We start from the raw sequence: 27,290 nt of genomic DNA on the forward strand, positions 1-27,290 counted from the left end.
GAGAGAGCATCCTTATTGGCTAGTTAGAGTTAAAAGGGTTATTTCTATTTCTTGTTTTATTTAAGCCATATGTTAAAGCTTAGTTGTCTGTAGTGCACCATCATGCACTGCCATGTAGCGGTAGTTATTGTTGGTGGTTAGAGACACAAACATTTTGCTTGTTAAATTTTTCCTTAACATTTTGCTTGTGGTCCTCCAGAGGTTTTTCATGGCCCTGCTCTAATGTTATATGAAACACTAAGCCTAGCCTCAAAGATGCAGGTTGACGGCACAGTGGTGCAGCAATAGCATTGTTGCCTCACAGCAAGAGGTTCTCTGGTTCAATTCTCAGCTGGTGTGCCTTCTGTGTGGAGTCTGCATGTCCTCCCTGCATTCATGTGGGTTTCCTCCAAGTGCTCCGGTTTCCTCCCATGTTACAAAGACATGCATCTGGAGTGTTTTTCCACTGAAAATTGGCTTTATTCCAAGTTGGACTTTCCCAGTTAATAAATGTTAAATAATTAAATAAATAAATAAATAAAGCTACCAACACACCTCTCACCCACTAGCCATTCTTAATTGCGACCTCTTTGCCTGACCATATAAATTTATCTAACACTATGGATGGACAATTTCCCACAGTTTCCCCAGCCAGCTTGGTCGACATGGGCATCCTGATGCATGTAGCAACTGCCTCATGTTGACTGACAGCCATCTACTCCTAGTCCACACAAACTCAACATGTGAGAGATGGAACTATATTAAGAATCATGAATCCATGCTCTCTTACACACCTGTCAGTATATATGACAATGAGAGGGTTGTCAGCATGCACCCCTCACCTCCTACTCCACCCAAACCCACATCACACATAACTACATATGTGGAGGTCCTCACCAGAAACATACCAAAACACCAGAGACCTCCCAAACACAAAGACACTGCACATAATACTTCCTCTGCAGAACACAATGCACATAATAGCTCAAGCACTAGTGGCCCACCTGTCAAGCCCTTAAGGTAAAACACAAAACCAAACATATTAGTCATAGGTGATGCCATTGTAAGACAAACAGATGTCCCTCTCACCAGGCTGGATAACGAAAAGGTCACGGTTGGCTGTTTGTCAGGTAACAGGATCTGCCATATCACACATGCACTGAAGTCTCTCAACAGCAGGTACTGTTATGACTCCACTGTAGTCCATGTTGGTTTGAACAACTTGATACTTACCTCTCTGGACTATATGAAGAGAAACATGACTGAGCTCTCACATTATGAATGTCAGGCAGGTATGTCCCTAGCCTTAAGCAGCATTTAACCTTCACATAGGATGATGCCTCAATACAAACAGAAAATAATTGACTTCAATAATTGGCTTGGATTCTGCTGTCATTCCAAGGGGATCCAGAATCTTACAGCCTGGGATGACATGACTGACAAACCTCGATGCTTTGCCATGGATGGTCTTCATCTGTCACCCCTGGGATTTCAGCTACTGGCTAAGGCTCTTGCCACCCCCCACAGTGACATTTTTAGCCAGTTTCTCAAGGACAAAATTCCTGATATAAAAACTCCATCTAAAAAACAACAACAAGGATATGCTCTTAAATGCTACGAGTCTTAACATGAAACTGCACTCACCGGAAGCAGTGGAAGACGCATACATTTGTGTAGTCACGGAGACCTGGTTCAAGGCTGTGGAGAACATCCCAGCCATACCGGGTTATACTTCCTTCAGACCACAAACTGAAGGCATGAAAACTAAAGGAGGCATTATATCAATATTCATTAAAGATAAATACACCTACAGATTGGTTAAACAGTATGATTCCCTGGAGATACTTCAGGTGCAATTACAGTTGGTAGGACACCTATTCAAGTCATTGCCAGCTATAGGACCCCCTCCATAAATCAGGGCACCCATGTTGCCTATTTGGATCTACTTGAGTCTATCAAGATACAGCCGAACACCTTGGTTTTGGGTGACTTTATCTACCCATCCATTGACAGGTAAATTACTCATGCTCAAACTCACTTCCCCAACGGTTTCTCAGCTTCGTTAACTGCAATGCCCTGAACCATCTGGTTGACACTCACACAAGGGGTGTCAACATCCTGGATATGGTGTTTACCAATATGGGGGACCACTGTAGCACCCCCACTGTGAGGTTTTCCCTGGTGAGCTATGACCACAAATCAGTCTCACACAAAGTAACTATCACACCAGATCCCCCCTAGCAGCAACTAAACTAAAAAAATTCTCCAAAACAAATTATAACATTTTACAGGATGGCATATATAGCTTCAATGCACCTCCCTCCTCAGATGGAACTGGCAACTATGCCGAGTTTTACACCAATGCTTTGTACAAACACCTGTATAACTGTATTGACTCGGCTGTACCTGATAGGACCAAAACAACCTCCCCAAGGAAGAGCAAACCTGCCTGGTGAACAAATACCATTAACAGGCTTTACAATAAGAGGTAGAAATTGCTGTCTAAGAGTAAGAGGGAGCAAGCCCTAAACTGGAAACACTCCCTCTTCAGCTTAAACAAGCAAACAAGACTTCTTGTGAAGTCCTCCAAACCTAACTATGAATCCAAATTAGCTTCCTCAACTAAGGACAACCATAAGGCATTCTTTAGTTACATCCATAACTTAAAAGGAAAGGCCTAGATTTGTGCCAAAATGGTAGTTATTGATACCACATACATTGAGCCTGTGGATATAGCTAACCTGTTACCTGACAAGTTTTGTGAAAAATTCACTCCCCTGTCTCTGCCCCATGTACCCCATGACATCCCTACCGCCTGTCCTTTACCTTGCATCTCTAAAGAGCATGTTGTAAATGCCCTCTCTAAGGCCAAAAACACAGCATCTATGGGATGGGATAACATCCCAGGCTGTGTCCTACATGGGCTCCAACAAGAATTAGCAACACCATTGGGTACTCTTTTAAATCACAGTCTAAGCACCAGCCTCGTTCCAGCTGAATGAAAACAGCCACTGTTAATCCCTTGCACAAAGGTGATGCTTCCACTTACCCCAGGAACTATAGACCTATTAGCCTGACTAGCCATATCTGCAAGGCCATGGAGCAAATCATCATGGTCCTAATCAACAAAGATATAGGCAATCTCCAAACACTTGACACTACTCAGTTTGGATTTGTCAAAGGGAGATCCCTCCAGTTAGACCTGGTGGACTTCTTTGAGACAGTCACCAAGGCCCTGGATGAGGGGAAATCTGTGCATACAGCCTACCTAAACTTAGCCAAGGCTTTTGACACTATTCCCCCACTCAGGCATCATTGACAAACTCACCCAGTGAGGAATCAACCCTAATATCGTTAGTTGGGTCACTAACTGGCTCACTGATAGAACCCATTTACTCAAAATAGGGGAATCCACCACCAACATCAGACCTGTAACCAGTGATGTTCCACAAAGATCAGTCCTGGGACCTCTAATGTTTGGAATCTATTTCTCTGAAGTACAAGCAAAAGCTAAAGGTCTGTGGCTGACAAAGTCTGCTGATGACTGCAAGCTGTGAGTCATATTAGAATCTCCAAACAATGTCAACATCTTACAAAACAGTCTTACTCAAACAAAGTCATATCCTTAAATTCAATGCAAAAAATGTATTATCATCCCTTTCAGTAAGAGCAATATTCCTGCTAAATACCACATCAATAGCAACAACCTAAGTACGCACTCAGTGGAGAGAGACCTGAGCACACAGATTGATAGCAACTTTACATTTGATCACCATGTCTCCAGAGTGGTAAAAAGGGCATACTATACTGCTCATCTCATATGTAAGGACACTGCCTCCATAAAAAAAGAAGTTATAACCTCCCTGTACTCTTCCCTCATCAGGCCAACAATTGAGTACAATGCCCCTTTTGATATGTACCTTTCTAAACACATGCAGCAATTGGACAGTCCACAAAGGGTCCTCAGAAGGAAAATTCAAGGTCTCCAGCATCTGTCCTATGTAGATCCTCTGAAATCATTGCCACTTTATTCTGTTTCATACAGACTACTCAGAGGCAATCTCTGCCTTGTATATAAGGCAATCTCTGACCCTGATTTATTGGAAATGCTGCATATCCACAAGTCAAATGGCACATGGGCTACTCGCTCTAAAGACCTTAACCTGGTATGTAACATTAATAGAACCTGCTGGAAGGACAGATTTGTCTCTCAGAGGTTATCATGCCTTTGGAACAGACTCACACTGCATGTCAAACAGAGCGCCTCACTGGCCCTCTTCAAAAGCAATTTAGACGATTGGATGGGTAACCGTAAATTTATCTTGGGGGTTCCACCTGTGTCCCTCTTGGACAGGGGCAATAGGTGCTGATCATGGAAATAAGGGTAGAACTTAGCTAGGCTTGTAATGGCAATAGGGTCATTAGCACAGTAACTTCCAATGATTCTATAATGACTGAGAATACTAAGGAACTTGTTCAAAGATGTGAAGCCTGCAATACATTTTGGAATCAGAATCAGACTGAAAATTTGCTGCTACAAGAAAAACTGAATCTTTACAATATGAATGCTATAGCAGATGTGTTTCATGAAAAGGATGCTTAATATTTAGTCAGTGTCGGTCACCATTTAAAATGCACAAAATATGAACAGCTACATGAAAATAATCACAAAGTTAACACAGTTCTAAACTTTATTTTTGGTAGAAAGTTCTATATAGAGTAACATTTGATAATGGACTATAAGTCATGGGTCATTAATTTCATAGATTTTCTAAACAATGAGAATTTAGGCATTTTACTCTAGTGCTTGACATGTACCAAGTAATTGGCAAGTAAAGATTTATGTACAAACAGGTAAAAATCTTATGAGAAAGTGTAAAATATGTAAGTACTGGGATTGCTATCTATTTATACTGTGTTACAGAAATTCACCTCTTCCATCTTTGGGCCTTTATCTAGCACAGTTGTTAATGAGCAGTGATCTGGTGTTTCACAGTAAGATTTTGTTCCACATATTTCTTTGAAAAGAGATCTGCTTATATCTAGATAACATCAGAGATCTGACTGTCAAATTAAGAAGGAGATGACTATTTACTACAGTTATGACCCTTAATGTAAATTGCCTGTTAAAGTAAAAATACTGAAAGTATGGAGTTCACCTTATTAATTCTGTATTCGTTTATTTCACAAGACAAGTATAGTCATAGTGAATTACAATCCATGTATTTACAATTAAAACAAAAATACTTATTACATATTTTGTTTTAAAGTAAAGGGAAGGAAGTGTATGTAAACACACACATGTGCTTGTTTGTAAGCATAATTGCATAAGGTGTAGCTTTAAGATGGAGTTTCTAGTGAAAGATGTGTGCCACGTCATTTGTCACTTCTCAGCATTTAGCTGAGTAGTTAAGTAATGGATTCACATACTGGGTCTCACCTCTTGATTTTGCTATCTGTGTGTACTAAACTTTGTGTATGCATGTATGTGTGGATATATATATATATATATATATATATATATATATATATATATATATATATATATATATATATATAGATACACTAGACAATCTCGAAGTACTGAAATGTCAAATTTCTGTACTTCGAGACTGAATAGTCGAAAGTGCAGTTACACGAAACTGCACTATGTCGAATGCAGAAATGTCGAATCCGCTATTGTGGTGTCTCGCTCATGATGTGTGGTGCGGTTTGTGGATTTATGTGGGGTTTCAGGTAAGTGATATTTGTGTAAGGGTATTGGGTAGGGATTTTAGCGTGTGTGAGTGTGTGTAGTGGTGTATTTTGTGTGTTTAGTGTGACCTTGGAGTTAATATATATAAGTAGGGGGGGGCGCAGGGGGGCTTTCCCCCCTGTTATAGGTAGGGTAGATGTGTGTGTGTGTTATGTTGTGTTTGTGTGTGTTGTTTTGTTTGTTTTAGTGTAGTTAGGTAGGTGTATGTGTGTGTGTTTATGTGTTGGTTTGTGTATGTGTGTGTGTGTATGGTCGCGATTGTGCTATTCAAGGTTTTGGGTGTTCAGTCTCGAAATACTGAAATTTGACATTTCAGTATTTCGAGATTGTCTAGTGAATCCATATATACATGTATATATATATATATATATATATATATATATATATATATATATATATATATAAATAGGGTTTACTAATTACATATATCCAAGGAGGTAATCCTTTCAACTGTCTTGGATTACACTTTACAAAATATATTTTTTTCAGATTATATCAGTTATAGGGTTAATAAAGTTAACATGAGACTTTATGCATCACATCCCATCACATAGAGACATTAATAACATGTCTACTCTACATCTAGTAGAACTGCAATGTTAGACTTGTTAAAGAAGAATCTGGAAAGTACATAATAGTGGAATGGATAACCTTAGTAATATATCAAAAGTACATTACATGTGAGAGAATTATGATGCATGTTGAAACATGTAAGCTTGGAGGTATTACAGTTATGGCATGCTTTCTTTCAACTGAGCTGCTTTCTTATTATTGTATTCATTAGTTAAAAATATCAGTTGATTATGGAAAGAAAAAACCAGAACGCATGCTTCCAGACTATAAAATGCTCTAGCAGATGAAGTACAAAAACACCTTTTTAATTTTCATTTCTAAGCTCACAAACATCTTTCTGGACAAAAGTTCCTGGAATCTTACACAGTTAACATAAATGCAATAATTAAAAACCATGTTGCTACTTTTTCATGTAAACAAAAAAATGCATATTGTACAATCTATAAATTAAAAAAAAAAACATAATAAAAAGGCCAAGGGTGCCTAATCCCTACTGTTGGTCAACTGTGCTTACAAAAAGTAGTTACAAAGCTCCCATACTTGCCTGGAAAACATTGCTGCTTCCTCCATTCCATTCACTGACACAGGTCTTGCACTTGTTGGTAAACTGAATGTGAGTAGTAAGGTGTAAAACTTCGCTAACAGTACTGAGCTCCCAAGGCACTGGTCTGTAGATATCGCAAATCTGTAACTTCTCTGGTACATCCTTTACTTTGCTTTCATCGTCCTCCTCCTTCATCACACTGGGGCTGATACGCTTTCCTGCAAAGCATATTAAATTATTAATGTAGTTAAAGCTTTACATATTCAGAAAAAGCATATTATGCCACAATACACTTACAAATATAACATGGAGAATGATAAAAGTAAAGAAAAGAATACCTTAAAGATTTAAGAGAAGTATCCCTAAACATATAGAGGGAATTGCAAATGTTGAATTAGCTGTCATAGGAATGATGCACTTTAATAAACAAAAAGCAAGATAGTATAAAAGCAATATAAATGAAAGCTGCCAATCCCAGCCCACTACAAGATTTTAGACCCTCCTCTAATCCCTGCACTGTTGCTAATTTTTTTGAGAAAAGAAGCTATGAGCAAATCATTGGTCATACTAACAATTATGGTCTCTTAACAGATTCAAGACATGGGGACTTTTATTTATTTATTTATTTATTTAACATTTGTTAACCGGGAAAGTCCGACTTGGAACAAAGCCAATTTTCAGCAGAGGCCCAAGGAGAAACGCTCCAGATGCATGTCTTTGTAATGTGGGAGGAAACCGGAGGAAACCCAGACAAATGCAAGGAGGATATGCAGACTCCACATGAAAAGGCACCCCAGCCGAGAATCGAACCAGATAACCTCTTGCTGTGATTTTTTTTTCCCCCTACAACTGCCTTGCTCTGAATCTAAAGAATGGTTACCATGTAAATATTGTACATAGCTATCTATCCCTTCTCTCTGTTAATTTTGTTCCCCTTTTTCTTCCTTTCTTTGTGCACCTTTTCAATTTGATACAACTCCATATATAATTTTACATTTGTTTTCTAAAACATTTATAATTGTATGTATAATTGCATAAATGTATGCTTGTTTTAATTATATGTAATACGGAGCTTTTCTCCCCAGGCCTAAATGTAAAAGTCTATGCTTGTTTTAATTGTATGTAATACGGAGCTTTTCTCCCCGGGCCTCCACTAAAAACGGGCCCTCTGGGCCCAGTGGACCCCCTCGGTTATCAAACTGGAAATAAATAAATAAATAAATAAATAAATAAATAACACTGCTGCTGCACCACTGCACGCCAAAAAGTACCTTCTTGGCCCTATACAAAGTTAGCAGTATGATTTATAATAATAACAGAATACTTACTGGAGAATTAACTGTAGACATGACAGAGGGCTTTGATGCCCTTATTTATACCCTCCTTCAAAATAAATTTGAATCAATGAACTGTAGACCTATTGTGGTAACCTGGTCTCATAATTATCTAAGAAAGAGAACTTTTGAAGGTACTTTTGGTACTATTTTTCTGACACATTCTGAAAATAATAATATAATAATAAAGACAAATGAACACCAAAGTGAGAATCAGAAACTCTGCTCTCCTCTGTGTCTGAATCAGAAAACTGTGGAGAAAATCTGTATCTGTCCCTTCATCTTCCTGCCCAGATTCATTAATCTTGAATTTATTCAGGAAAAAAGAGGTATCCTTCTTCAATAAATACAAATAATCAAAAGCCTGAATAAACCTTAGCCAAACCCAGTAAACTACTCCTGTCTACGGAAATTTGAAGATAAGGAGGTACATGTTTGGCTTTCTGTTTCTTTTTGACAGAAAAGATGAGGACAACAATGTTATAAATGGCAGCAATAGCTTCACCAATGATGGGCACGACATTCTGACTAAACAGGAAAGTCTAACCTGTTCCCTCTTCCACAAAAGACAAGAGTGGCCCTCCCTTGCCCACTGACAGGCCCCCAGCAGCCACAAAGGACATAGGTAATCTCAAGTCCATAGTGGCTGTAGGTGCTACAACAGAGGAATCATGGGTCAAAGATGAGTGGTGTGAGGTACAACTAATAACCACAGTAGAGTCATCCACCTGTGGCTGAGTCAAATTACTTGCCTGCTGTGAAGGCAAAGGCTGTTTGCTTAACTTTTTCTTTGTATGGTTGGAAGAAGGCTGGACCATAGGTTTGACAGACTTTTCCATGGTCAAGCCAAAATTGGAGCCTCTTTTTTGGGGAAAACAAGCAGCAAATGCCTGTAAAAACTAAGTCTTTAAAAGTCACTTTTTTCACAGACAAACACAGTAGAAAGTACTTTAAACAACTTCAAAACTGACATGAAAAAGGCACTCCATTTTAGAAGTACAGTAAGTACAGTCTTGTGACAGTCAGTTACTCCTTCCTTTAAAATAACTTTCCTGAAGAGGAAAATATTAATAAAATAAATCATTGTCTGGAATTTTTTTTCCCCAAAGGAAGCTTATCTGTCCAGCAAAAGAACAGCACAAACCAAACATCAATCTTCAAAAGCCTCAGGAGTCTATTCTTCAGCAGCAGTAAATCTCTGAAGGGTTTGTTGCCCAAACTTGTCTTTTAGTCAGCTAAACTCGGGCTGACAGGCAGTTTGGTCATAACAAAGATGCCCGAAACTGGCTGTCTGTTATATCATTAGCAGGAAATAATCCCATATACCTTAGACTACTACAGCAGTGATCAGTATAAGTCTAAACCAGGGGTGGGTAATTAATTTTCCCAAGTGGCCACATGACAAACTGGGACTGTTTTGGAGGGCCAGACCAATGATGCACCCCTCATACCTCCCATAACCCCGGACATTTACTGCCCTCTCCCACAGTATTTTTTCATTCTTGTCAGCAGCCCGTCCCTAGCCATTCCAGTGTTCTACTACTTGGCTATTTCTCTCCAGTTACCACAAACACTGTTTAAACCTGTCAGTGTGCACGCTGCATTCTTATTTACTTCTACAATGATTACAGTTATTGAAATAAAATAGCACAAACAATAATACCCATTTGCTAAACAAACAATATAATTGTGCAATGAAAACAGACTTAGCATGAGCAGTAAACTTGTCTGCCCTTGAAACTCACATTCATTGAAACAGCATTAAAACCCACATTCAAAGAAAATGCATCTTGCCAGTGGAGGATTAAATTTACCTTTCGGCCATTTTCAAACCATAGGTTCCTTGCACACATTTTAAGGACCATGCATAAATGTATGTGTTCTTTGATTCACCTTCCTGATTGCATTAAATTATACTCCAGCACCACTTGTTAGATGTGTTTGAAATTTGTACTACTGAACATTCTTCCAGTAAGCAATGAAACAAAATGTATGAACCAATAATGACAAAACCACCCATTTCAGAAAATTTCAACCATAAAAGGCCACTCAGACATCTGTCATTACAATCCACCAATATCAGTTTATAAGCACAATATCTGCAGAAGTAAAAGTCATCTGAATAATTCCACATTAAAGAGATCTATGACTAATAAAGAGGTTGCTACTAACAAACAACTTTACATTTCAGGGGTTCATCTACAAATTCAGTGCCTACTGCCCTTGAAGAATCAATTGCCAATGTAACATTATAGGCATAATAAATACAAGTATAACAAAAGAGATCGTGCTACGAGTCAACAAGTACACACTATTGTTGACACATTATGTGAACAAAATATCAGAATCATGTCAGCAGACAAAGGGGGAGGAATTGTTTTATATGATCATGAAAAATATATAAGTAAGATTTTTGAATTATTAAATAATTCTTCGCAATACGAAGTCTCTTCCCTCAATGAGGTAAATATAGCCCATGGTCGAATAGACTCATACCTAGAGGAGTTTTTGTTGGAAAACAGAATAAATGAGGATTTATACAAGTACCTCAAAGTGGAATTCCCTATATTGGCAACAATCACAGGCATCCCTAAAGTTCACAAAAATATGTTGGATCCCCCATTTAGACCAATAATCTCGGGAAGTGCCAGCATAGCATTCCCTTTAGGTAAAGTTATTCATCAAAAACTGAAACATATGTACAATACTAAGGGTAAATTCAGTGCAAAAGGCTAGGTACCTGTGCGTGAAGTGGCTTCTATACAGATATTGTAAGATAAATCCAAGATGAAGTTCAGTTTCAAATGTTCAATCAAAAACAGAACCTGTTCGATGTAAATCCAAACAATTTATTGTGCACGAACTGACAGAACAAAAACAGAGATGAGCGCTTTCACTAAAGTTAGCTTCTTCAGATCATTAGATTCTCATTTTGTGGTAATGCTTTATATAGTATTCTCATTAGTTGTTAATTAGGAAATTGGTATCAATTAAATAATTCCATAGGAAAAGGAGGGAGAATATTACATTCAAACCATACCTAAAGCAAAGAAGACATATCAAATAAAGCAATGGCTCATACTCATACCTATTTTTATATTTCCATTACATACTTATATATGAGCATCCATATCTATATCATCTATACTATATTCATCATATTTATATTTTTCGACCATCCACCCCACTTTTCCCTTAATGCTTCCTACTGGCATTCTAATATGATATCACATACCCATACATTTTTCACATATATTCCACATAATATACATCTTGATACATATTTTAATGATTCATACCTTCATACGCTTACATTTTATATATGATAGCTCATCTACCCTGACATAATCCATATACATATATATATATCCATGCAATCAAATCTCTTTTTCATAGTTACCAATACATATTTCCATATATTCACACACACCTTTTCATATTTATCCACACCATTTATATTCATTTATTTATTTATTTATTCACACATTCATAGAATCATCAAATATTTATAACCATCTACTTATATATTTATATGCTTACACTCCTTACATATATATATATATATATACATACATTTTCCACACAGTCACTTAAGTATAGATATATTAGGATATCACATACATCACTCAATCGTGTCATAGTTACATAACTGATATAAGTGATATGATAACATTACTTATATATATAAGTTATATTTCATACATACCCATGCTGGTCACGCATACATATACACTTACACAATTAAGTTTTAATTTTAATTTTAATTAATTATTAACCAGATCCAATCATAAATTTACTTTCATTCATCAATTCATCATTTATATATATATATATATATATATTTTTTAATTTCATCCATAATACCAACTAATACCATATCATATTATATATATATCTACACATCTACATTTTATATTTCACATACACACATATAGGTCATAAGTATATATATATTTTAATCAAGTTTTAACCATTTTCATATATTTTTAATAATCATATTTATATATATATTTCTCATTCATATTCTCATTAACATATTTATTTATTTATTTATATATAAGGAGTTTTTACATTTTCATTTATTTCATCATGATTCATCATTTGATATGCTTTTCATCCCACCTAAGAAATAAATTAAATACTATAAATTATTATCCTTTGGGCATAATATCATGACTTTAGTAGCACATATCCAAAAAAGTTTTTTTACCACATCAATCAAGGTTAACTCATTTATACAGCATAATAGAATATATATTAACACTAGAGGAATCCACGCTCCATATGAATATCCCACATATAGGGTCTAATGATTTTTTTGAATGATTTTTTTGCATAGTAAAACCCTCCCTCTCTTAATGTTTATAACAGTTTTTAATATGTTTTAATGTTTTAATGTCTTAATGTAGTATAACATGTTATATAAACTCTATCTGTAGTTGATGTTTGGTGTTTGTTATGATATTCTGCAGTGACGCTTCACTCATAATTGTTTGAATGTAATATTCTCCCTCCTTTTCCTATGGAATTATTTAATTGATACCAATTTCCTAATTAACAACTAATGAGAATACTATATAAAGCATTACCACAAAATGAGAATGTAATGATCTGAAGAAGCTAACTTTAGTGAAAGCGCTCATCTCTGTTTTTGTTCTGTCAGTTCGTGCACAATAAATTGTTTGGATTTACATCAAACAGGTTCTGTTTTTGATTGAACATTTGAAACTGAACTTCATCTTGGATTTATCTTACAATATCTGTATAGAAGCCACTTCACGCACAGGTACCTAGCCTTTTGCACTGAATTTACCCTTTGTTTACCAGGTACTTGGTGCGTTAATCCGTTGGGCCGTTATCTCTCATATTTTTAATATGTACAATACTGTTGAGCATATTATGAAGGATTCTTGGGAATTTTTGGGAATTTTCAAGCAAGAGCTATGGAGTCCCAATCTTGTTTTTGTAACTATTGATATACAGGATCTTTTTTCATGTATCCCCAAGATTGATGGCATGAATAGATTTCACAGTAGTATATACAAGTACAGTGGATTGGGACAGGATGATATATCCCTACTTATTGAATTTATGGATATAGTACTTGATCATAATTATATCTTTTTCGAAGGGGAGTACTATAGACAGAAGACAGGCGTAGCAATGGGGACAGCTTGTGCCCCCATCTACGCAAATTTGGTGTTGCTTGATTGGGAAAGGGAATTTGTTTTTGAGACGAACTGGATGTCATATATTAGGAGATATGTCCGTTATTTGGATGACATCTTTGTTCTTTGGGAAGGAGAAAAAGAAGAATTATTTAAGTTTGTAGATTACATCAATAATACCACCAGTTATCTTAAGTTTACATATCAATGTGATACCGTGGGGATTAATTATTTAGATGTTTATCTATATAGTGATGGGAAGGCCTTCCAATCTCGGATTTATAGGAAGGACACATACAGCAATGGATATTTGCATTTTGATAGTGCCTATTCCTATATTACCAAACAGAGTATAATAAGGGGGCAGTGCATTAGAGCTGCCAGGATGACATCAGTTAAGAAATGCATGCTACAGGAATTGTCATATATTGGTGGTTTATTTAAGGAGAAAGGCTATCCCCACGATATGATTAAAGATGTGACTTCATATGTATCTCAAGAATGGGGCAAAACGTATCAGCCTCTCTTGGGTATTGGATTACAGGAAACCATGGTGACAGATAGTAACAATACTATTAGCAATAGTAGTGGTAATGATAAATATACCAAAGCATGCATATTAAAATATGGCAAGCATACTAAGGAAGTCAAAGACATTATTATGTCCAATTGGAACATACTGACAAGTGACATAACAATAAAAGAAAAGTTACCCAGTAGACCCCAATTTGTATATAAAACGGGGAACAATTTGAAGAGAATAATCGAAGTGAAATCTAGTTATCAAAGGAAAAGGAAAATACAAAAATGGGTACCAAAAAATGTGGACACTGTAATTTTTGTAGATACATATTTGAGGCACCTTTTATTACTTTAAAGAATAGCATTAGAAGTAAGGTAAATTTCTGTCATGGAAATTGTCAGACCCAGCATTTAATATATTTAGGAATATGTGATACATGTATGAATTATTATGTTGGGAAAACTGACCGTTGTTTCAAAAACAGAATATACGATCATATGTACTGCATTAGAAAACACGACATTAATAATGCCCTATCACGTCATCTGATTAATAATCCACAATGTATTGGTTTTAAATTTGCCATCCTTGAAGTGATACTACCAAATCCTAGAGGGGGGAACATCAAGGCACTAGAGGGTGAGAAAGAGATCAAGTGGCAGATAAGACTTGATGCAGCCACACCCCCAGGATTGAATGAAATGATCCCTACTAAACCCCTAGTTAGAACATAATTATTTATTAAATAAAATATATAAAATATAATATAAACATTTGAAAATACATTTAGAAAGTACATACAGTCATAGTACTGATTTATCAGGTATTGTTGCATGAATTATGTCTAGGTATTTATTTTTACAACATAAATTACTATATTTATTTACTATTTATTACATTATTATACATAAAATGTATTTTTATTTCATGGAAAGGTATGGTGTTAATATTAGTAATGTATATAGTCTTGTTTGTTAACTAAGAAACAGTATAATTTTATATAAAAAATGCATAGGTTTTCGTTGTGTAAATGATGATTTTTATTGTAAAAGTGACATCAAGTTCTAGTCCAGATGTAATTATTTTACTCAAATGAGTATATGTCTATTGATTGAGCATATATTTTATGAAATTTTAAGGTAATATAAAAAAAGTATTGGGCAGAATATGGGAGGTATGTTATTCCTTTAAGAAATCCAGTCACTAATTGATTAATTGGTGAAAAAGGCGTTTTTTTATAAATATATAAGGGAGTGATTTTTTATGTATTGTGTTCTGAGGAAGTCATTTTATATTGATGAAAGCGCTAAACATTGTTTGTTGGTACAAATAAAGAGTACTGTTTGGGTGCAAGAATCCAGCCTATCCTGGTATCATTTGCTGCTACGTTGTGGTTGGCTTTGATTAACATTATAGGTTCATAGGTTCATACTAGGCTATCTGCCCTGGGGCAATTATAAGCCTAGCCCGATTCTGTACGGCTTACGCCACCTCTTGATTTGAGTATACTGTGCCCTTTTTAAGGTTTAGTTTACTGTGCCTCTGTCTAATAGTGACATGGTAGTAATCCCTGGGACAAACCTACGATCCCCCATCCACTTATCGATATTCTTCTTGAAGAGGTTCAGTGAGGTGCTCTGCCTCACATGAACTGGAATTCTATTCCAGAGTGAAGGGAGCCTCTGGGTTATGAACCTGTCCCTCCAGCAAGTTCTATTTATTTCTGTGCTGAGGTTCAAGTCCCTCGAGTGTGTGGCTCTAAGGGATTTAGATTTACTGAGGTGGAGCATGTCCATTAATTCTGGATTTGACATAGCTTTGTATGTCAGGCATAGATCGGCTCGAAGTAGGCAGTATGCAACTGAGTAGAGCTGGAGTTTTTTTAACCGAGCAGCATATGGCATCTGTTTGAGACCCTTGATCCTCTTGGTGAGATACTTTTGGGGTCTTTCTAATTGCTGCAGGTGTCGGGTAAGGTACATCCCAAAAGGGGCATTGTATTCTATGATGGGCCTGATGAGGGATGAATAAAGGGGCACGATTACTTCTCTTGATCTAGATGTGAAACCCTTCGTGATGAGGTGGGCTATGTAGAAGGTCTTTCTAACCACTTTGGCAATGTGGTTTTCAAAGGAGAGATTGCTATCAACTTGGGTCCCCAGGTCCCTAATAACTTTCTCTGTACTTAATGGGTTTCTGCCTATGTGGTAATTTGTGGGCACATTGTTTTTGCCAAAGGGTATGACTATACATTTTTTGGCATTTAGCTTTAAACCATGGAGCTGGCACCAGTTATCTGTCTCTGTGAGACCTTTTTGAAGGATGTTTGTGTCAGCTGGAGAGTTGATTATGGCGCCCAGTTTGCAGTCGTCTGCGAACTTGGTGAGCCATAGTCCTCCCATGTTTGCATGTACCTCAGAAAAGTATATACCGAACAAGAGTGATCCCAAGACAGAACCCTGTGGGACACCACTTGTGACCGGTTTCAAGTCTGACATGGCTCCAGCAACTCTCACTCTGTGGGTTCTGTCTTTGAGCCAGTTTGCGGCCCATCTTGTGACATAGGGGTTTATATTTAAGCTGGATAGCTTATCTATGATGCCCGAGTGGGGTATTGTGTCAAATGCCTTTGCAAGGTCCAGATAGGCTGTGTGGACTACCTTCCCTTCATCTATGGCTTTGGTGACTGTTTCAAAGAAGTCAACCAGGTTCAAAAGGCAGGATCTGCCCTTGACAAAGCTGAACTGGGTAGGATCTAGTGTATGTAGGTCCCCAATGTCTTTGTTTATGAGCTCCATGATGATCCTCTCCATAGCCTTGCAGACTAAGCTAGTCAGGCTTATGGGGCGATAGTTTCCAGGGTCTGTAGAGGCTCCACCTTTGTGGAGTAGGACCACTGTTACTGCACGCCATTCTGTGGGCACATATCCTGTAGTGAGGCTGAGATTGTATAGCCGTTTTATTTGAGGGATTAGTTCCTCTTGTAGTTCATGTAGGATGCAACCTGGGACGCCATCTGGTCCCATGGAAGCAGTGTTTTTTGCTTTGGAGAGGGCAGCCTTCACCTGAGCATCTGAGATGTTTGGGAGGCAGCCCTCTGCCAGAATAGATACTTGCTCTTTTGGGGGGGAGGGGGTGGAGAAGTTTGCACTGAACCTGTCTGCCAGGATATTGGCGATGTCTGTGGGTTCAGTGTATTTTTTGTCATTTAGAATCAACTCAGAACAAGTCTGGGAGTTGCATCCCAGGTTTCTAACATAACTGAAAAAAGCCTTATGATTGTCTTTGGTGTCCTGTGCAATTTTTCTCTCGAAGCTGGCCTTGGAGGATTTTATGAGATATCGTAATGTTTTGCTAGTACTGATCAGAGATGCCTTCCCTATTAGGGATTTTGCTCTATCATATAGTAGCTTCCTCCTCCTGTTGTACAGTTTATTTATGGCAGGGGTCCACCAGAATGGACGCCTGCCTTTGGATGATTGGGTCTTGGTTTTGTTTGGGATAGCATGATCCATGCATTCCTGGAGATATCCATAGAATGCATTTATATAGGATTCTGCAGTTTGGGCTGTAGTTTCCACTGGCCCTGGGGCCTTGAAGGATTCCACTTCAGTTTTGAGAAGTGAGAAGTTCACTTTTGAGAAGTTTTTCACTGTGGTTTTCTGGGCTGGGGGTGGGGTCGGGATGTGGACATCCAGTGAAATTAATTTATGGTCTGATCTTACCAATGAGGGATATACTTCTGGTGTGAAGCATAGGGTCCCCATGTTGGTAATGATCAGGTCTAGTATGTTGTCCCCTCTTGTGGGAGTGGTGACTAGTTGTTCCATAGCATTTGAGTTTATAATTTCCAGGAATCTTTGGGCTAAGGTGCTGGGGCTTGAGTAGTGCTCCCAGTCAATGTTTGGGTAGTTGAAGTCGCCCAATATAATGGTGTTCGGAGAGATCTTCATGTTCTCCAATGTTTTCAGGAAAGCCGAATGGGATTCCTGACTTTGAGAGGGTGATCTGTAGGATGCTATAAACTGAAAAGCAGTCTTGCCCACTGTTAGTTGCACATGGATGGTTTCTGATACTTCGTGCAATGCCACTAACCTGGAGGTGTGGATATCCTTGATAAATATGGAAACTCCCCCTTTTTTTGTGGTTCGGTCCGGGTTTTGGGGCCGAAAAGCATGATACAAGGTATAGCCTGGTAGTGCTGGGGTGCTCTCTGGAGCCTTGAACCAGGTTTCTGTCACTGCGCAGATATCCATGTTCTCCATACTGAGGAGAGCTTCGAGTGCGTGCATCTTGAGGTTAAGACTTCTGGAGTTTAGCAGCATTACCCTTAGTTTCTTGTTCCTTGTGCTGTCTATGGGGGTGGGTTTGACTTTTGAGCCTTGCCTAAAAAAGGCACTATGGGGGTGGCAAGAGCCTTTGCCAATATCCAAAAGCCCAGTGGTGACAGATGCAAGCCGTCCCTAGCGAAGCAACGTGGCTTGTCGAGCATGTCATCCCAGGCTGACAGACACTGGATCCCCTTTGAATGACACCAAAATTTTAGCCAATTGTTAAAATCGATCATTTTGTCTTTGTACTGTGGCATCATTCTAGGTGAGGGTAAGATGCTGCTCAAGGTCAGGGTCATACCAGCCTGGGCTACATGATCAGAGAGCTCCTCTATGTCTCTTTTCATGTAGTCCAGGGAGGTACGTCTCAGGTCATTCACACCAGCATGTACAATGACTGAGTCATATTTGTATTTGCTTTGGAGTGACCTGAGTGCTTGCGTTATGTGTCGGATCCTAGCACCCGACAGGCAGCTCACTGTGACCTTCTCTTTATTCAGCCTGATGAGCGGGACGTCAGTGTGTCTGACAATAGAGTCACCTATAACAAGAGTTTCAAGTGTGTTATTCAGCCTTATTCAGCCTTAAGGGCTGTGGCTGCTTGGCACACTGACTTTGTGAGTTATGTGTTGTGTGTGTTTTGTTTTGAGGTAGCGTTTGCTTGGATGTCTGCTTTGGAGGTCTCTGTTGCTTAGGTAGATTTTTATTTAGAGCCTCCGAGTATGTTTTTGTGTATTTATGTGTTTGGTTCGCTGATGTGGTGGGACTATGTGATACTGGAATTGTGTTGTGTGAGGTTACCTTCTCCTCCTGACTGGTTACACCAGTTTTGAGATGAGAGAGCTCAGCCTCTCTCACATATATTTGAACCTGTTTGGAGGAGGAGAGGGTTGTCCGTGTACATGAGACAGTTGTAACATTGCCTCAAAATTCCCACAGTTGTAACATTGCCTCAAAATTCCCAGATTCACCAGCTGGACTGGAGAGGAAACCATTGACTAACCTTTGGACATGCTAGAGTAACAGGGAAACTGAATTTAAGACAGACCAATAGAGGACAGGGTAATCGTAGAGAGTATAAGAGTAAGTAGTGCTTATGGTTTAATAGTGCTAACTTGTAGGATTACTTAACTGGGCCAGTGAAGGGCCCTAGAATGAGAATAGGGTCTTTAAATTGAGAGATAGAGCAGTTCTAAGCGAAAAAGTGAAGAGCAGACTTTGTGGGGCCAGGAATAGTTTAAACCCAATTAGGTGGCGCTGCCCGTTGTTGCGCTATGCTCAAAACTGCGCAAAAGAGGGTTTTAAGAGAGGAAGATGAAGGGGTTTTGGAAATGACCCAAAATGGCCAATAAAACTACAGTTTCAAGTCAGTAACCACTCCCACAGGGGCAGGCAGGCTGCTCAATGTTTTTCACTGCCACTGATCAACAGAGAGACTTTCCTTTAGCCAAAGCAAAAAATGGCCTCACAGAAACTTACAAACAGTTCAAGAACAGCAAGCCTGTAATTGAACTTTTTTAAATCTCAGAAAGGTGGGAAAAAAGCAAGATTTTTTTTTTTGTTTTTTCAGAGATAGCAGAGGTTAACAAGTATCAACAAGTTATAACAGTGCAGTAAATGACCCCACACAAGAGTGCTAGGCCAAAGACAGATAAAATGCAAGTTTTGAGAAAAAAAAAATGATTTTAAAAATAAGTGCAAACAGGAAATTCAGTAAACAGCTCTAGGTTGTGCTCTAAATACAGTTACTAATGCAGCAATCAAATTTAAAAAGCCAGAAAATGCTCAAAATAGGCGGCTATGCAGAAAAACTTAGCAAATAAACAGAGGAAAAAATACTTAAAGTCTCAAAAGTGGCTTCTTTCTTCTCTCAGCGTTTTCTCCTCTTGGTGGGTGCTTCACCAACAGCCAACAAGCCTGAAAAGACACCAAAACCACGAGGCAACCAGGTTTTAAGAGAGGAAAATGAAGGAGTTTTGGAATTGACCCAAAATGGCCAATAAAACTACAGTTTCAAGTCAGTAACCACTCCCACAGGGGCAGGCAGGCTGCTCAATGTTTTTCACTGCCACTGATCAACAGAGAGACTTTCCTTTAGCCCAAGTAAAAAATGGCCTCACAGAAACTTACAAACTGTTCAAGAACAGCAAGCCTGTAACTGAACTTTTTTAAATCTCAGAAAAGTGGGAAAAAAGCAAGATTTTTTTTTTTTGTTTTTTGTTTTTACAGAGATAGCAGAGGTTAACAAGTATCAACAAGTTATAACAGTGCAGTAAATGACCCCACACAAGAGTGCTAGGCCAAAGACAGATAAAATGCAAGTTTTGAGGAAAAACGATTTTAAAAATAAGTGCAAACAGGAAATTCAGTAAACAGCTCTAGGTTGTGCTCTAAATACAGTTAATAATGCAGAAATCAAATTTAACAAGCCAGAAAATGCTCAAAATAGGCAGCTATGCAGAAAAACTTAGCAAATAAACAGAGGAAAAATACTTAAAGTCTCAAAAGTGGCTCCTCTCTTCTCTCAGCATTTTCTCCTCTTGGTGGGTGCTTCACCAACAGCCAACAAGCCTGAAAAGACCAGCTTATGTCACCTTAGCTGGGACTCTAACCCACAATCCCTGGCTTAGGAGGCCAATGCCTTACCCATTAGGCCACTGGGGCCTGATTAAAAACATTTCATAAGCTGGTAATATTGCCATAGGGATTAACTAACAGACAAGTTCATAGTTAGTAGGCATCACATACAAAGGAGGACACACTCAAGAGTGCAGAACCCCCTATCTCCCTTAAAATGTACAAATAATCAGCAATTGAAAGGGCACTGCAATACCAGCACTCCATCTATTTTTTACGGTTTGGGAGTAGAATCCACTGCCTTCTACACCAAAAGCAATTATGCTACTAACACTGCTTTCAAATTCTACAGCACAAACAGTGACTGCCATTTGCTAAACAAAACATTTGCATATTGAAAACAGACTTAGCATGAGCAACAGTAAACTTCTCTTCCCTTGAAACTCACAATTCTATGAAAACGTACTGAAACTCCTAATTCCCTGAAAATGTATTGAAACTCAAACTCACAATTCCATCAGCATTCTGGTAGTTGGTGTAGACTACAGGATTCAGGCTCTTGTGTCCATTGAAACTCAAAATTCCTTCAGCAGTCTAGTAGCTTGTGCACAGCATTCAGGCTCGTGTCTCCTGTAACCAAATTTCAGGGTGAAGCCTGATCAAGTTAAATGACTAACCTGCCCCCCCCAAGCTAGGGTATTATATACCATAACTCTCAACCTCTTAGCACAAGAAATCTGGACAAACCCCGAAAATAATGAGGGGGCAAAGACCCAAAAATAGGGATAGATTTTAAATATTGCTCTTACAGACTTGGAAAGTGCTAGAACAACAGGATTTGTCTTTGCATGGATTTTTGGAAGGAAATTAAGTCTGAAATTCTAATGCATGACATTTGATTACTTCAGTCTTCAGTGATTTGCCAGAAAAACGCAAATTTTATGACGAATAGGCCAAACATATGAGGCAAAAATCTGGACAGTTGAAAGGTATACATACCTCTCAACCTCTTAGTGCAAGAAATCTAGACATAGCCTAAAACTAAAATAATGGAGATATATTTGCCCAAAAATAGGGATAGATTTTAAATATTGCTCTTTTTAACCTAGAAAATTTGCTATAACAGGATTTGTGTTAGCTTGCATTTTCTGAAGGCTATTAAATCTGAAACTCATATATATGTCATTATTAGTGATTTCTGTCCTCCGTGAATTGCCAGAAAACAACAAATTTTATGGGAAACAGGCCAAAACTGCGAAGTTAAATCTGAACACTTGAGAGGTATGTTGAAAAACACACACACACCCACAGACACCTACTTTCTCTCTACTCTCACACAACAACATACACATACACACACCTACTCTCTTACACAGCAACACACACTTTGTCTCTCATACAACAAAGAATGGCTAGTTTAAATTTTATACACACACACACACACACACACACTTACTCTCTAGTTTAAATTCTTTACACACACTTTCTCTCTCATACAGAATGGAACCACTAGTTTAAATTACACACACACACACACACACACACACACACACACACACACACACACACACACACACACACACACACACAGACACACTCTCTCTCTCTCTCCCTCTCACACAACAGTTAGTTTAAATTACATACATACATACATACCTACAAACATACACACATACATACTTTCTCTCTCATACAGAAATGGAACAGTTAGTTTAAATTACATACACATACATACATACGTATACACACACACACACACACCTTCTCTCTAGTTTAAATTACACACACATACACTCTTACCTTTTCTCTATGGAACTGCTTAGTTTAAATGTAGAATGTGTTTACTTCCAAGGTGGCACACATGGTTCTCCTTAAAGGAAAAGACACCACCACCGTGGTATAAGAATTTTTTTTAAATATATTATTAAAATAAATGTTTAAGCTTCCTGTGGATCTGGTTTTTCAGGTCGGTCAGGAACAGGCAAAGGGCTGGATATAGCTCGGGAGATGTACAATGCCCAGGTTTGGTCTAAACCAACAGTACTAAAAGTAGTGCCCATAGTAACACTGAGAAAAGAACTGGAAGTTCCAAAGCTAGTTACAAAAATAAAATCGACACTGATTCTAAAGACAACCACAAAGCATTCTACAGTTATGTCAAAAATTTAAAAGGCAACACTCAGATCTGCTCTGAGCTACAGGACAATGGCACTATATATACAGAACCAACTGATATTGTCAACATCCTGGCAGACAGGTTCAGTGCGAAATTTACACCCCCCAAAGGGCCCATCTCAATATCGGAAGAAAGCAAAGCCCCTGTAATCATGGATGCACAAGTAAAGACTGGACTCTCCAAAGCCAAGGCCACAGTATCCATGGGACCAGACAACATCCCAGGCTCCATTCTGCATGAACTACAGAATGAACAGGCACCCCACCTAAGTACCATGTTCAGTCATAGCCTCACTTCAGGTTTGTGTCTACTGAATGGTGCACAGCAACAGTTATCCCACTCCACAAAGGGGGTGCCACAATGGACCCCAGGAACTGCCGCCCCATTAGTCTGAGGAGCCTGGTCTGCAAGACCATGGAACACATCATCTTGGAGCTTATAAACAAAGACATAGGTAACCTCCAAACTCTGGACCCCATTCAGTTTGGGTTTCTAAAGGGTAGATCATGCCTCCTAAACCTGATTGACTTCTTTGAAGCAGTTAACAGAGCCATGGATGAGGGTAAGGTGGTGCACACAGTCTATCTTGACCTCGCCAAGGCTTTTGACACAATCCCCCACTCTGGAATTATAGATAAACTCACTAAACTGGGCATAAATCCCTATGTCACAAGATGGGTGGCCAACTGGCTCACTGACAGAACCCACACATAGGGTTGCCAGCTGTCCGGTTTTTGACCGGACTGTCCGGTTATCTGACAAATTGTCCAGTTAGAAATTTCAATCAAAACTGGACTTTTGGATTTAAATTTTGCGGTGCTGACGTCATCACATGCGCGGCTACCAGCCTGTCGGAATTTAGCTCAATGAGCTCACTTCCGGTAGTGCGAGCGGGAAGCAGAAGCCCAGCATTAACCGACTTTGGATATTATTTCACTTCGGGGAATTCATCAACTTGACTTACGGGAAGGCAGCAATTTCAGAATCCAGCACAAAGGTAGTGTGTGTGTGATAAGACAGGTTTTCTTTTCAGACGCCAACATTTGAATGATATGTGTGTGTGTGTGTGTGTGTGTGTGTGTGTGTGTGTGTGTGTGTGTGTGTGTGTGTGTGTGTGTGTGTGTGTGTGTGTTTTATCTGTAAGAGAAAACCTGGAGAGAACTAATATTTACTTCTGCTGCAACAAAATGTTCACATGCATTTGAATTTATTAAATCAAGCACCAGTATCACATACATTGTGTAAGTAAAAGAGAATATGTTAAATGCTGGTTAGGTGAATATGACTGGTTAAATATCGTCATTTAAACCTTTGTTATCTCTAGAAGGAGGTTACTAAATCTGAACTGTATAACTTGGAGACAAAACACAATAAACAAGATGCAAACATGGCTCTGGGTTACATGGAGGATTGATAAAGGAGTTCTTCCCACTACAAAATAATAATTTTTTTTGTATCCATTTTTCTGTTTTGGTTGTTGGGTTAACTGTGCATTATACTGAACTTTTGCTTAAACATTTGGAGAGTACTTTTTTTGGCAACTTGTATAGCTGAATGTCAAAAATGTTTAGTTTATAGTTATCACATCCAGTAAATCATGCATCACACATGCTCACACACACACACACACATACACACACACACACATACACACACATACACACACACACACACACACCTACCTCTCACTTGTCTGAGTGTTTATGGTGGTCCACTGCATAGTCCAAATGTCTTCTGGTATTCAAATTCTACCTACTTGGAAGACGAAGATGTAAACAATCTTGGCTTCTGCATCTGTGCCACTGGGCATGAAGGGCCTTCTTAAAGAAGAATGCCCTTAAAAAAAGGTATTTTTTTTCTATTTATAATGTGGGTGTGGAAGTAGACTTTTATGATGGAAATGTTCTGAAATGGGAAGTTTTGTCATTATTGTTTCATGCATTTTGTTTCATTGCCTACAGTACAGTCTACTGGAAAAATGTTCAAACAATTAATTTAAAATGCACTCTAACAAGTGTGCTGTATTATACAAGGAATATAACTTAATAAAGTCAGGAAGGTGTATTAAAGAAAAGAACACATGTATGTTTCTTGTTTTGTGTGCAAGGGGCCTATGATTTGCAAATAAACCAAAGGTAATCTTTATCCACCCGTGGCCATGCATTTTCTATGGATGTGGTGTGGGTTTCAATCCCGTTTCAATAAATGTGAGTTTCAAAGGTAGAGAAGTTTTAATGCCATTGCCAAGTTTATTTTCATTGTGAGATAGTATTGCTTTGTTTACCAGATGTCTGTCAGTGTTTATGCATTGTTGTGCTGTAAAATGTAAAAAATAAAATCCAAATGATCATTGTAGAAGAGTAGTTTTAGTGCTAAGTCTGTTTTCATTGTGAGACTGTATTGCTTTCTTTAGCAAATGTGTATCAGTGGTTTGTGCTATAAAATTTGAAATAAATGTTTTAAATTAAATCCAAATATCTGTAATCACTGTAGAAGTAAAGCAGAAGACAGTATGCACAGTGAGAGTTTTGAACAGTGTTTATGGCAAGTGGGGAGAAATCAGCTAAAAGCAGGCATCTGGAGCAGAAAAAGAAGGCGTTCACATCAGCTGATGCCACCGTGATGTCACAAAATGGGTGGGGCATGGATGGGAGAGAGGGTGGGAATGGGTAGCATTATGGGTGATGCGAGGGCATGACCTTAGTCCGGTTTTAGCCACAAAGAAAGCTGGCAACCCTACCCACACAGTGAAAGCAGCCGACTCCAAATCTGACTTTAGACCAGTGACAAGTGGAGTACCACAGGGTTCAGTCCTGGCTCCTCTCCTGTTTGGCATCTACTTCTCTGAAGTTCAGGCTAACACAAAAGATCTTTGGCTAATGAAGTTCACAGATGACTGCAAACTAGGAGCCATAATAGAATCGCCAAATGATGTGGACATTCTAGAAAAGAGCCTCAATGAGACAGATGCTTGATGTCAAAGTCATGGCCTCAAGCTCAATGCCAAGAAGTGCATTGACATTCCCTTTGGGAAAAACTCCTTACCCATGAACTACCACATAGGCGGTAGCCTACTAAATATTAAAAGTGTGATAAGAGACCTTGGGACACAAATGGACAGTAGCCTCTCCTTTGATAATCGCATCGCCACAGTAGTCAGGAAATCCTTCTATGTGGCATATCTCATCACAAAGGGGTTCTCCTCCAGAAAAAAGGAGGTCATTGTTCCTCTCTACTCATCCCTCATCAAACCCATTATAGAGTACAATGCCCTGTTTGGCATGTACCTCACAAGACATCTGCAACAATTGGAAAGACCACATAATTACCTCACTAAGAGGATTACCACCCTCAAACAGATGCCATATGCAGACCATCTCAAAAAACTCCAGCTCTATTCCATCGCATAGCATGTGTCAAACCCAGAGCTGTTGGACATGCTGCACTTAAAGAAACCCAATCTCTCTGAGCCACACACTCCAGGGACCTAAGCCTTGTCACCACAATAAACAGAACATGCTGGAGGGACAGATTCCTGTACCAGAGACTTCCCATACTCTGGAACAAACTACCCATTCATGTCAAACAAAGCTCCTCATTAGCCCTTTTTAAGAAAAATCTTGATTATTGGATTGGAAATAGGAAATTCACCCCGGGGATCACTTCTGTGGCTCTATTCGACAGGGGCACAGGAAAATAATTTCCTTGAGAATGCCAGGAAACCTTTTTGGCTAGGCTTATATAGACCTCAGGGCCGATACCCTAGCACCTACCTATGAACCTATAAGGACAGGAACACATTACATAGAAAAAAAGGAATTATGAGAACAGTGCATGCAGAGTAATGTTTTTGGAAGAGGAATGAGGTTTAAGTGATGGCAGGAATTGAATGGGCTACGTAATGTTCAATTGACAATGACTGCATAGAAGATCATATGAAATGTATAATGCTTGCAACTGAAAATATGTTAGTATGGTTTGTTTTCATGTATATAAATGTCTGATTGCCTATGTTATAAGGGATAATTCAATAAAAATGTTTCTTGTAAAAAAAGGAACAGCCGCTATTACTTCTACAGACTTAGAAACTTGCTAGAATGAGAGGTCTTCCATTAACATTCTTTTATTTTTTTTTGAAAACTACTAAGTGTGATATCCTCATTGACTTGCCAAAACAAAACATAGAAACTTTAAGAGAAACAGATGAAAATGTGACACAAAACAGCAGAGATGTTCAACAGAAAAAGGGACAGCTGAGAACACAGATATGACGATCAATCAATTACAACCACTGACAGTGTACCTCAGGTGTTTGGTTGCAATGGATTAA

The 27,290-nt window shown here is 38.5% G+C and overlaps 1 protein-coding gene across 1 annotated transcript in view; it reads right to left on the bottom strand.

The window, feature by feature from the left end:
• The window catches only part of LOC122787923 (dynein beta chain, flagellar outer arm-like), a 5,188,001-nt gene that overhangs the window by 3,545,593 nt on the left and 1,615,118 nt on the right, over positions 1 to 27,290 (bottom strand). Inside the window, exon 40 of the mRNA XM_044054850.1 lies at positions 6,848 to 7,069. Within this exon, the coding sequence (XP_043910785.1) occupies positions 6,848 to 7,069 (222 nt within the window). The remainder of the gene's footprint in view (positions 1 to 6,847; positions 7,070 to 27,290) is intronic.

This window comes from Protopterus annectens, chromosome 13.part0 (genome assembly GCF_019279795.1).
Source record: "Protopterus annectens isolate FY-2018-M chromosome 13.part0, PAN1.0, whole genome shotgun sequence".
NCBI classification, from domain to species: domain Eukaryota; kingdom Metazoa; phylum Chordata; order Ceratodontiformes; family Protopteridae; genus Protopterus; species Protopterus annectens.